This window comes from Stegodyphus dumicola, chromosome 2 (genome assembly GCF_044657685.1).
Source record: "Stegodyphus dumicola isolate Sdum_Otavi_A_Nest chromosome 2, ASM4465768v1".
Classification (NCBI taxonomy): domain Eukaryota; kingdom Metazoa; phylum Arthropoda; class Arachnida; order Araneae; family Eresidae; genus Stegodyphus; species Stegodyphus dumicola.
In genome coordinates, this window is record NC_140769.1 from 229,959,948 (window position 1) to 229,972,896 (window position 12,949).

The following is a 12,949-nucleotide window of genomic DNA, read 5'->3' on the forward strand; positions in this document are numbered from 1 at the left end:
TGGGCTGTAAGACTGGAGAGATCACCACCGTTTTCCATGGTGTTGGGAAGTGGCTGAGGTGCAACATGTCATTAATGATCTTTGTCAGCTTCAGAATCATGAGGACTCCCATGCTCTTGAGCATTTTATTACTGATTGAATCCAGGCCAGGCTTTTTTTTTTTTTTTGTCTTGAGTCTGCAGATATAATCATAGACCTCTGAAGGTCTGATAGGAGGAATGTTGTTTGTGTGTGGTTTTGAGAGGAAATTTGTTAATGTCAGTGAGACAAGGTTTTCTGTTTCTAGGTGGGATATGTTGTTGTGCATAACTGAGTAGCATAGTGATCAGCAAGTGACTCAGCTTTCTCAGTTTCGGTGTAGGCAATTCCTTGAGGGCCATTTAAGGGCGGAATGTTGGTGTAGCATCTCATAAGCTTATTAGTGGCTTTCCACATGTTATTATCTTCTGGTGAGAGTGAAGACAGATAAACGGCCCAGTTGTGGTCTGTTTGTTTACGTGTAAGGGCCCTGACTTGGCGATTGAGGAGTGCTCTATCGGGAGGGTATCTTGACCGCTGCCATGCCTTCAAAGGTCTCTCAAGAGGTCTTGGAACACACGTATCCCATCGTTTTTGCCGCTTTCTGAAGCAGTTCTGCAAGACTTCCGTCGTTTATGTCGTTTGTCCCGAGAGAAGCGAGCATAGGGAATTTCAGTTTCTTAAATTGATTTGCAACATTCCTATCGGTGACATTTAAATGCTGGAGAAGTGTTGTAATAAGTCACGTGGTACAGATCTGGTGAATAACAGAAAGGAGGACACAACATATTTTTATTTGACAGAAATTACTTTATTGATCATTTTAAGGCTGGTTTGTTAGGTAAATAGAAACTCAGATTGCACAAAGTCAACAAATGTAATTCATATCACTGGATGCTGCATCTCATTTAACGCGCTTTTTTTCGCACAAACAGGCGCTCGCACACTTGTAAGCCATTTTTCTTAGCGTCACTATATGGTAATTTCAGCATTTTATGTACTTCTTTAGTCGAACTCCTTTCCTCCCTTTTTTTTTTTTTTTTTTTTTTTTTTGAGGGGGGCGGGAAGGGATTTTTCCATCGGCGAATTTTTCCATTATAAAATACAAAAATTTTATAATTTTTATTAAATTATAAATTTTTGTATGCCGCGATTTATTGTATACTTTAAAATACAGAGTCTCCGAGAACGAATGATGGAATTTTATGTGGTCTCTACGAAGTATGTATTATGTGAAATGGATTAGAAGTTATTTTACTTACTTTAGTCATTCAGAATGATTATGTGCACGTATTTTTTGCCACAAAACTCAATTGTTGCATTAAACCGAACCAGAAGAGGAGAAATAAAAGGTACCAATGCTGTTAATATTCTGTACACACCTCAAAATGAGTTTGAATTTTTTTTAACGTCTTCTCGAGTAAGGGTACGTTTTATATTAACGATTATGTAAATTACAAATTGTTGTCGAATTTTGGTGTATTACGGCCTAATGATAAATAAGAATTTTAGTAAATGAATGGACGATGATGAACAGTAGATTTTTTGGCAAGATGGGAGTACCGCCCGACTTTTCGAATTGTGCGAAATGAGTTGAATCGCCGATTTACAGAATGGCGGTTTGTAAAAATGGATCAACTTCCTAACTAACAAGAAGTCCCGATCTTACCTTACTAAATCAGTCCTCTGGAGCTCTTGTCAAAAATGAAATTTCAACGGACAGATTAGCTTAACCATCTTAAAGCGAATAGTAGCGGTTGCAAAATACTATTCAAAAGTGCGAGTAATTCTTTTAAGCAACTTATTAATATTTTTAAATAATTATACTCGAGCAATGCACTGTTAATAATGAAGAAAGATCTTCCGTACTGTTGGAATATGCAATTTAACAATGCCTGTCTATCCGGGAAAAAGTTTTGCTGCGAAGTGAAATCAATAACAATTCTTTAAGGTGTTAATATATGCTTACTTAATTTACTCGTAGAGTTCAATAAACTTCTTTTCTATAATTTTAAAACTTTTAGACCATTTTAATAACTTAACAAATTAAATTTCTTCACAATTTGACTATTTATTTAATGCAAATAATAAAGCATTCTTTTAATTATTACAATTACTAAAAAATTGTCTGTAAAACATTAACGGGTATTTCATTTCCTATTACCGTGCATTCTCGATTATCCGGATGCGGATGCCCACGCATGCACTCTCAGTGCTATGCGTAAGAGTACGTAAAAAATAAACACGCGCATGGAAAGAGGTTCTTTCTAATATAGAAATCGTAAATTTTTCTAATCGCGAAGAAGTCGAGGCAATAATTGAAGTTGTATGCCAAGAAATTTAAAACGTAAAATTCTTCGAAAATCGATCGGGAAAACAACGTGGAATGATTCAATGATGATTAGACTGACCGAGGTTTTTAATGCTGGAGTGATGCGGATATCGTTCCAAATGTCGCAAGAACAGAAGAGGCAGAAAATGATACTGAAAATACAAGAGAAAAATATATTGATAATAACATTAGTTTCGAGACAGCAATGACTTTTGTTGAAACTCTGTTGGATTTCTTTTGTCAAAGAGGATCAGAATACAGTGGTAAAATAGCACTTTTAAAAATGCACAGTAAAATTTGACAAATATTTAAAGTTCTCAAAAACAAAGTAAAATTATTGATTTTTTTAAAGAAATAAACATATACAATATGCATAATAATTGAGAGTTTGAATTATCTGTGCCCTTTTGTTACCGGCATTAGCCCGGATAATCGAGAGTACACCGTATATATAAATTTATATCTCAGTAATGTTTCCTAAAATCACACGTCTTCAGCTGTCTTACCTATCGAACAATATCTTATGGCCTATTTATGCTATAAGACATTAACGTACACACAGGAAAACAGTCATTCGACAACCGGCTCCAGAGGTAGTATGATGGAAGTGTTCACAAAAGTGAAGTTAGCAGATATCAGTCTAACCACATGAAGTAGCTGATTGTACTGGGAGTGATACCTGGTGAGTTGTATTCCGAACCCCGGACATTTTCATAGCAGTATCATATATTATGTGAAACGGGTTCCTTCGACAGACGTGCCATGAATCGTGCACGAAAGGCACGGGCCCCTGAAATCGGTGAGATGATGCTTCACTGCGCAGTATGTCAGTACATCAGCATTCCTTACTTGCTCCGCTCTTCCTCAAAACACTCTCTGAAATATACCCAACTCGAACCAACTGCACTCATATCATGAGCTATGCGTATAGCTACTGCAGCCTAATGATTACCCATCAGATGCTGCTTTTTCTCTACGGGATCTGCAGAAAAGTGTAGTGGACTCTCTTTTTTTAATTTTTACCTTATTCACAGACAAGGTATATTTCATCAGGGATGGTAGCTACAATACACATATTTCGCACTTATGGATGTATTCGTAGTACTGAAGTTGGATGTGACGATTTACCGTAAACCTTCATCGGTTTACCTTCCACCACACTTCAAATCATATCATCCGACTAAACAAAAGTTAGCTTCATTTTATTCCTATGTTTTCCGTGCTCTTCAAGTTCGCTCCTCTAAACTATCCCTTGATGAAGAACTAAATTATTTAAAAGCAATAGCTATTGACAGGGGCTTTTCACCCGACATTATTAATCAAGCAGTTAAAAAATTATCATCTCAACACACCAAAAGGCACGCTCTTGTTTTAGGAGATTATAAAAATTCTGCTGTCATTCCCTTCTTTTCATCAATTAGCTATAAAGTTGCACGTATTTTGCAAAAATTAAACTTTCGGGTTGTTTATTCTCCCATCAATAAAATTCCCAGTTCCATACTCAAGGACCTCATTCCGGATATGAATTCCTGGGGTATATGTTAGAAAAAAGGAAACACAGAAGTCTTTTGTTGCTCAAAATTGTTGGTCCGAAAATCACACTTTCAATTTTTCTGCTGCCAAAATTATTCAAGAAACATCTTCCAATGGAGAACTGAATTTTCTAGTGGCATTTCACATTCAAAAAAATCTTTCTGTTCTAGTTAACGATCCTAATTCCAATCCCTCTTTGCCTTCGGCCTTTAAAGAAATTATGTTTTAGTTCTGGTTTCAGCAACAGATGGCGCCAGTAGCTTATCTCCTGTCCAGGCTTTCTTATCTAATCATTATATCTTATCTCGTTCATTTGCGCTTTTGCAGCTGAGGATGATGATTCGGCAAAACCATCGAAACTAGTCCTGTGAAAATTTGAAAATATAATGACTTCTTAATTAATATTTGTTCTGCGTGTTATTGTATCTTAATTAGGCAAATATGTGTTGCTTGCTCGCTTAGACTTGTTATAAGATTTTATTGAGAAAGTCTTACCCAAATTATGGAATGACCAAAAGACCCAGTAGTTGGTGCACCATGATGTGGAGATTATGATGGTGCTCCAGTCTATTTCAGCCGTGAGTTTGGGAACACTTAAATTCAATATATGGATAAAACTGGTTTGAGCCAAACACGAGCACTGGACTTAGCCTCTCTGAATTTTTTTTTTTTTTTTTCCGTGGGGCCACACGAAGAGTCCAGGATACGATACACATGTGCACAGTGAGCAGGATCTTGTTGCACGAATCTGCATAGCTGTTGACACCGTCCGGTATATTTCAAAACGTCCGTGATTTCCAACTGACTGCCTGATTCAGTGCGGTGCCGAAGTCAGGTTTGTGTAGATGGTGGCCAAAACTTCGAACACCTCTTGTGACTTATTTTAATATAGCAATATTTATGAATAGAATAATTAATGTTCTTAACTTATGTATTGCTCTTTCATTTTTCGAGTTCTCTGCACACTTGCACGTGATGATAACATTTCGGACAATGTACTGCTGTCTTAATTAGATTTGTCTTTGAGTAATCCAACATTCTTAAGTCTGCAGACATTAAAGCGAATCACGAATATTTCACACAGATATTACAATTAAAAATATTTAAGTCTTAATCAAGAATAAATCATTTATTACATTAACTGGCTCCTGAGAGGTAAATTTTTATACTATGAAAAATCATAGAAACAGTTCTTATTGCCTTATACTGGGCGATGAAAGTTTGAAAAACAAAAACAGTTAACAATATTTTTAGTAATGAAAGAGAATTTCAAAATGCCACGTATTAAATCAAAACATTCATTTGCTTAATATGTATATTTGCAACTTACAGCCTTTGCATTTTTACCTTAGTCAGATTTAATGTTCCATTATGCAGTGTAAATTCTCCCCGTATTTCTATGTTATGTTAACGTGATAATAATATATGTTTAAAATATAACCCTTTAAAATGTCCCTTGCTTCACAAACGGAGAATGCGAAAAGAAACTACAACACAATGCAAGCAAAGATTAGAGAAAGTAAAACAACAGCAGGTCAAGCATATGTCGCTTTGAGTCCTGTAAAATCATTAGATGGAATATTATTTGAAGAACTGGACTCCTAGAAACTCACTGGAAAGGTTCCTTACTAGTATAATGAAGCATTACAAGAGATGGATAGAATGAGAAATTATAGATCGCCATCAGCGTTATAAATTAGAAACAAAAAATTTTAATAATGTTAATAAAAAGTAATCATAATACAATTTTTCTTTGTTGACCTAAATAGGAATTGACTGTATTTTTTTCCTTATTACTTGTTTTAAGTATATATGCTGTCATAAATCAAGATAGAAGAGAAACATGCCAAAGTAAAACATAAAATTACACTTTGTGTTTGGCATAGATTTTAATCAAGACTCTCGAGTCCTAACTAAAATATATGCCAAACACAAGGTTGTTGCATTGCCTAATTTTTATACTGTCATTTTTTCCTGGTGTATAACAAAAATTTTGGGAAAAGCTTAGGTACTCTTGGCCAAATGTCAAATTCTCATTACAAGAAATTTTTGCTTCCTCGTTATCAGGTACAGTATCTGAATTTTCATCAACTTGAAATAAATTCTACACCAGTCAGTTGTAATGTAACAGAAGCCTTACCTTCGATATTTATCTAATCTAAAATACTTTCTTCTCTTAACATTTCAGGCGAAGCTCTGAAGTTATATTTTTGATAAACAAAAGAAATTCTCATGCTTCCACTACAAAATCTGTGAAGTAACTTTCATTTTCATTGAAGAGTTGTCAGTGTCAATTTTTTAAAGAAAGCCATGAATAAAAAAATTTTTATTTTACAGGTATGAGACAAAGTGAAAAGAAAGCATATATTCCCTTCCCTTAATGTATGGAGCTGCAGCGATACAATTCAAAGAAAAAATGAAAGTAATTAGATTGTAAGAGGAAAATAATTTTGGATTTATTAAAAAAAATTCTCTATCCTTTAGCCTCATTTTCTTTCCGTTTTGCATTAAAAAAAAAAAAAAAAAAAAAAAAAAAAAAATTCAACAAATTCTAAAGAATTTGTTCAGATTCTTTTTTACGGGTAGTAAACAAACCAATCAGTACTTAAAATGTGTTTAAAGCAAGAATCTGAAAAAGAAGGAACAAATAAATAATTTATATATACATAACATATTTACCATATGTAATCAAATCTGTTTTTAAAAGACACTAGCCTATACACCCAAAAGTAGAGATATATCTAAAATGAAACATTTGCAAAGCTTCACAATCCAATTCATATGTAATAATAATAATAATAATAGCAATCAGTACTATGCATCCAAAAAAACCTAAATAACTTCAAACAAAAGTTGCTGGTAATTTTGCCATCATATTTAATTTTCGTTTTCCTTTTTTTACATGTAAAATTACATATAGATTAAAGGCACTATGGATTTCCAGATTATTAGAATTCTACTGTATTTTTACATTTTATATATTTGCAGGGGAAAAAATTAAATATTAATAAATTTTTAAAAAATCTGAAAGCTTTTAGATTTTATATTATGCCCAAAAGGGCTTTTATCCCTTCTCCCCCATTTACACACATATACACGTTTTGAAAGCATTTGGGCTAAAGCCTCTTTAATATAAAAATATTCAAAAACAGCATATATTATGAATTTCCAAGAGATAGTCTCATGTGATGGAGATAAAAATGTCTTATTCCACACAGTATTGCCACTTCTCACTTTGAAATTATTGAGTTTTTAATCAAAAATTGGTTAAAATCTTAGAAAATATGAAAAAATAATAAACAGATTCAAAATTCAGGCTTCCAAGTACCCATGTTTGGGTGGAGGACTAAGTTATTTAAAATTTGATAGCTCTAGGTACCGTTGTTCTTTTCACAATGCAAGAAAAATACATACATTCACAAAGATTTTTCATTTTGAATATGATACAAGACTATGATATTTGGTGGCAACAATTTGAAGTGATTCATTGCTTTTAGTGATTTGACACAAAATACCCTTTTGAGACTAGCAGTCTTTCTGGGTTAATGGCTGTTTAGGCTAAAAATCAAACTGTATGATAAAACTTTCTACATTAAGCAACAGACCATTTGTTCATAAATATTTATTACTTATTCTATTAAAAAATACTTACTCATCTTAATGTAAAACGAGTATGTAACAACAGAAAGAGAACAGTTCAATATTTCGAACAATCATGCAATTTTTAATAACTAGAAGTTTGAAATTAAAATCAAACATTTAGTTACATACATACACTTACATAAAATGCATATCATTCTGAAAATATGAGATGCCATTACAAAAATAAAATTCAACACATGCAGCAAAAATGCAGTACAAAAATAGAAAACTAAAAAGCATACTAAACTTTCTGTCTCAAATTCTGTCATTAATTTCAACTGATTATCCTCCATTTAACAATAGCATCAAAATTCTGCCTTAACATGTTTTGCATACATTAATTAACTACAGCAAAATTTTATGGCATATTATATAAAATTTTAATAGTGAATGTACTTTTACTTTGCATATTTGTATTTGCTACGCATAACAAATGCATCTTTACAAAACTAAAATGATAAAAATCTTGTCTAAATATATTTTTGTAGCTTCAGTTAAATTTTTATGTTTCGTTAAATTTGCACATAATATTTGCAAATAATAACAATGTTCTTTGTAATAAAAGTAATACAAATTTGTCCCATTGATAAATAGTCCACAATAAATGTAAAATGATGTTTGTCCAATAAAGTTTTTCAACATTTTTTAAACAATACTATTTCATAGTCATAGAAATCTTAATTTTAATCCTTTTAGGAGGGAAAAAGTCAATAAAAATTAAGATTTCCTTTCCCCCCCTCCAAATATATATCCTTGCTACTTGTTCCTTTTTAGAACTGTAATTCTACTCAACTTTAGTACTAAAATTAATGACAGTAATACATTTATATTCCAGTCCACAACTTTACAAAACAATTAACACATTACAAAACAATTAATATTCTTCACTGGCAACTTATAGGACATACATTAGTATAAAATAAAACATACATATACATATTGCTGCTCATAAAAATGATTCAATAGATGGAAAAGATGTCCTGTCATTATGGACTAGAGATTTAAAAAACAAAAAATCATCACTTAGTTACTATAGATTCTCACAAACACTTAAGTAAAATGCTCCAACCCTTTACCAGCACAAATAAAAGTAAATTACATTAACTACAGCAGCATAAACAGGAATAATTATTTCAAAATTATAGTAGTTTATACCAGATTATGACAGTTATATAATTAATGGCACAACATTTTTCCAATTCTTCTATGAAGACAAAAGATTCAGAGGCGGACATATTATAATAAATATATAGTTATTAAGCTATTTTGAAATATTAAATTTACTTTAAAACTACTAATAAAAATGTAATTAAGCAATCTAAATAAATATAAATTACAATTTTAAGCAAAAAACTAACAATGAAATATTTTAAATAAGTATGAAATTATATAAATTATTAAATTACATTTTATAAAGATTTGTATTGTAAAATCATTTCAACACAATATCTTTAGTAAGCAAATATTTTAAATAAATCAAAAATTATTTAAGTTATGATTAATAATTTATAACAACATAGATAAGTCAAGATAAATTATTATTTACACACACACACATGTAAGAACAAAATGTGTTACTTATATTATCCACACGGGTAACTGGTAAAGAATCTGAACATTTTTTAACATATTTAAGAAATACTAATGGCATTTTTAAAAAAGATATAAACCTATCAAAAATGGTTTTCATATAATAACTTTGTACACACTATATTATAGTTAGTCACATACATGGTGCAAAATCCAAATGCACTGATATGCAACGAGACATAAATTGTTATTTGGCAGTTCAACAAACACGAGTGTTTATCATTTCAGGCATCTGAATGTCTTTCTTACTCTCACAGAGAGGATAATCAAGTTGGCATATATTGTTAAGAGACTGAACTGGGTATGCTTTATGTGGGTAACCATTTTTGACATTTTGAGGAACCTGAATCTGAACTTCCACAGTTAAATCCTCTTTGGATGAATCTGATCTATCAGAAGTTTTATCATCTCTCAAATCAGTTGTACATTGACAATCACCGGAAGGCAGATTTTCATGCATGTTTTCCATGATACAGCTCAAAGATTTTTGCTTTTCTGGCTCTTGAATTTCAGATGGCAAACTGCAGGACACAGATAAAAATGTAATTTGTTGCAAGAGAAATTTCATAGTAACTAGATTATGTTATCAAATTAACATATTATACATACTATTATTATATATGCTAACATATTACATAGACTTATTATCAGCATTTTAAATGCATTAAAGAAGCATTGAAGAACAGCTTACCATAAAAATGTTTCTATTCCAAATCATTAAATTAAGAAAATATATCATGTAAAATAATATAAAATTGGTAGGTTATCAAAACATTATTTTTTATTAACTGATCTGATAAACTCACTGCAGTACAAAAGCAATAGGACAGATAAGTTTTATGCCACAACAGTTATGAAAAACCAGACTTGAACATAAAATTAAGCACAAATTTATATAGTATAATAACTTACTACTTTTTGCATTTTTGAAAAATTTGTATGACAAATGAAAAGATAACAAAAGTGTTTTGTAAAAATAATTGGTTAAAATATGGAATACATCTGTCCTTGGAGTGAATGCAACATTTAATACCTTCTCCGTCTTCCAACGCTTTTAGTCAGTTGTGGCAGTCCCTAGTGATCAATTAGATGCTTGCACCAGGTGAAACATCTGAATACCGATGAGACAGGCCAAAGTGCATGTTTGACCTGGCAGTATGATGTTCAACTTCTATGTGACAGACCTTATTTCTACCAACACTTCCTACCCTTGTCAATTGATAGCATCAAAAGACAACAGCTATAGGAGAAAGTGAACAAATGATGGAAGCTGTCACAAAAATAGTAAACAATTAGTTGAAAACAATTAGTTGAAGACGGTTCATTCAGTGATCTTGGAGGGAAGAGGGCAGATATCTGTTTCCTTTGGGAGCCCCATAAATGTTAAACTAGACTGAAATCTGGCAATCGAGCTCCAACTCAATCACCATATTTCAGTCCATTAAGTGCCTTTTGTGGTGTTGAAGATATCGATTAAAGTACAGTTTAGAGATGGATAAATTATTAAGCAACATTATCATGTGCTTAGGACATGAAGGAAAAGGGCCACCACAAAAAGGTCTTAAGGGACTCAAGGAAAGAGGCCACTGCAAAAATTTTTCATTGCTGATTTAACAACGGAATGTATGGTGCCGTTAAATAAGATTAAGAGTGTAATAATAGGAAAAAAACTGGTGTAAATATATGCGAGGGTATCAGACTCTTTTAAGTGCTTAGGGTCTTAATTCGGACCTGCTACACTTAATGAAGTATTACTATTTAGTAAAAACAGGTTTGAGTGTAACTATAAAAAATGGTTTTCACAACACAATTAAAAAGAGCTTTTTTATGCAGTGAATAGGGACCGCACAATCGCATAAAAAAGACCGCACAAAAACAAGTTTTAGTGCACCAAAGCCAACATGAATGGCTGAATATGAAATCTGCTACATACCACTTTAAGCACTGGGGAGGTGTTTGGGGATATGTTTTTTGCTTTACCATGTCATTGATCCCTGCAAGCATTCTATTTTCTGGCTTTAGCATCTTTTTCTGATTGAAAATAGTGAGCATATTAAATATTTAGCAATAAAAACTATTCTATTTTAAAAGATATATTTTTCACTGGCTGGAGAAATATAAACTATGTGCACATATACAAATTGGGAACTATTTGTTTCTTACCAAGGCAGAAACTTGCCATATTCTTTTTCTTGTTATAACCAGTATAAAAAGAATTGCCATATTTTCTTAGGGAGGAAATGTCCAAGTATGTAAGTGCTTTCTCAATTTGTGGCATTAGCTTTCTTAATTATACTTATCATTTATGTTTTGGCCCACGAGCGGCCGAGCGGTAAAATCGCTGAACACTGGTAGTGCGGTCCGAGGTTCGAATCCCGTGATCGGGCTAGCTGCATGAGCGTTTTCATGGTTTTTCCCATGTGTAACGTGTTTACGAACCAGTTTCCCTTAGAAAGTCCTCCCTCCCCTTAGATAGATACTTAGGCAGATAGCCCTAGTGTGCTTTGTCATATCCTCAATACACCACCATTTATGTTTTGAATGCTAGTAGAAAAAAATTTTTGTTCCTTACATTTTTAAGTGCAGCATACATTATAAAAAAGATGAAAGACAAGAAAAATCAATCTTCATGTTTTTATACTAAAATACAGTTAAATACAAACAAGAAAAACCAAGGAATGATTTTTTTTTCTTATTAAGCATTTGTTACGAGAATTAATGAAGAATATTTTTTTTTAAATCTAGAATGAGTATACATACTTTATATCATTTTGTCGATAAAGACCCTCCTTCAGTTTCTGCAAAAAGCGACTCCAGATATCATCTACACAAGAACCAGCTTTACTCTGCACTTTTTGTAAAATGCTGGAAAATAATTTAAAATAAAATATTGAGAGAATCAATATAACGCATAGAATAACACAATTTTTCAATAATTAATATATATATATAATGTATAGAAAATTTAAATAACATGACAAAGAATATCACATGTGGAAAATTTAAAGTATAGTAAGAATTTACACCATATCTCAAGAGCTGAGGCATACAGATATACTTCCTCTAAATAGATAATTTCTTATACACCTTTTAAAATTAAATGCAATCAAATTAGAACCCCTATAAATAATGAGCAATTGTTAATTAAATTAATATATGATAGTAGAAAACTGAAAATATGTGATTTTTAATTGAGCAAGAGCTTGACTGTAAAAGAATCAATGGCAACAAAATTAAACAGTTTTAGATACACAGTGTGCAATGTAGAAATTGTATTTCTCCAACTGGTTATTTTCTGACAGAATGCAAAAATTAAAATATGGCAGGATAGAAGTTTTTATTACATTTAAAGTGTGAAGACTCTAATATCAGATAACTTCAACTGAACATCAATATTCATTTTAAGACTGTTGGAAAGAGAAGGTAATACAAAAAGCATACTCACGTTGAAATTATAGCATAAGCTACTTTGGCAGTTATGATACTGGGCATATTCATATAATATAGCACCTTCATGGAGCGATACTGAAAGAGCTTGTAACCTAAGTTTTGTTTAAATTTTTCAAAAACTTCATCAATTTCTAAAATAAATAAATAAATAAATAAATAAAAGTACATAAAATAAACTGTATTACAGAATGAACAGTCAGTAATTGTAAGTATTACAGAGTAAAGAAAGAAACAAAAAGGCATGCATGGAAACAAGATAATAAAAGAAAAGTACAAAAAACACTCAAATTTTATAATCATTTTTCTGTTTTCCTATATGAAAATATAAAATAGAAAAAAAAATGTTATTTGGAAATAATAAAAATGATTTATTCTTGTCTCTTG

At 31.7% G+C, this 12,949-nt stretch overlaps 1 protein-coding gene across 2 annotated transcripts in view; it reads right to left on the reverse strand.

The window, feature by feature from the left end:
- Positions 1-4,997: 4,997 nt before the first annotated feature.
- Positions 4,998-12,949, reverse strand: part of LOC118192788 (patatin-like phospholipase domain-containing protein 4) — a 103,323-nt gene continuing 95,371 nt past the window's right edge. For both annotated transcript variants that reach the window (XM_085811873.1, XM_085811872.1), the window contains exons 7-9: positions 12,561-12,696; positions 11,876-11,980; positions 4,998-9,636 (exon numbers count right to left, since the gene is read on the reverse strand). In XM_085811873.1, coding sequence (XP_085667999.1) covers positions 9,315-9,636; positions 11,876-11,980; positions 12,561-12,696 — 563 coding nt within the window. In that variant the 3' untranslated portion in view covers positions 4,998-9,314. The remainder of the gene's footprint in view (positions 9,637-11,875; positions 11,981-12,560; positions 12,697-12,949) is intronic.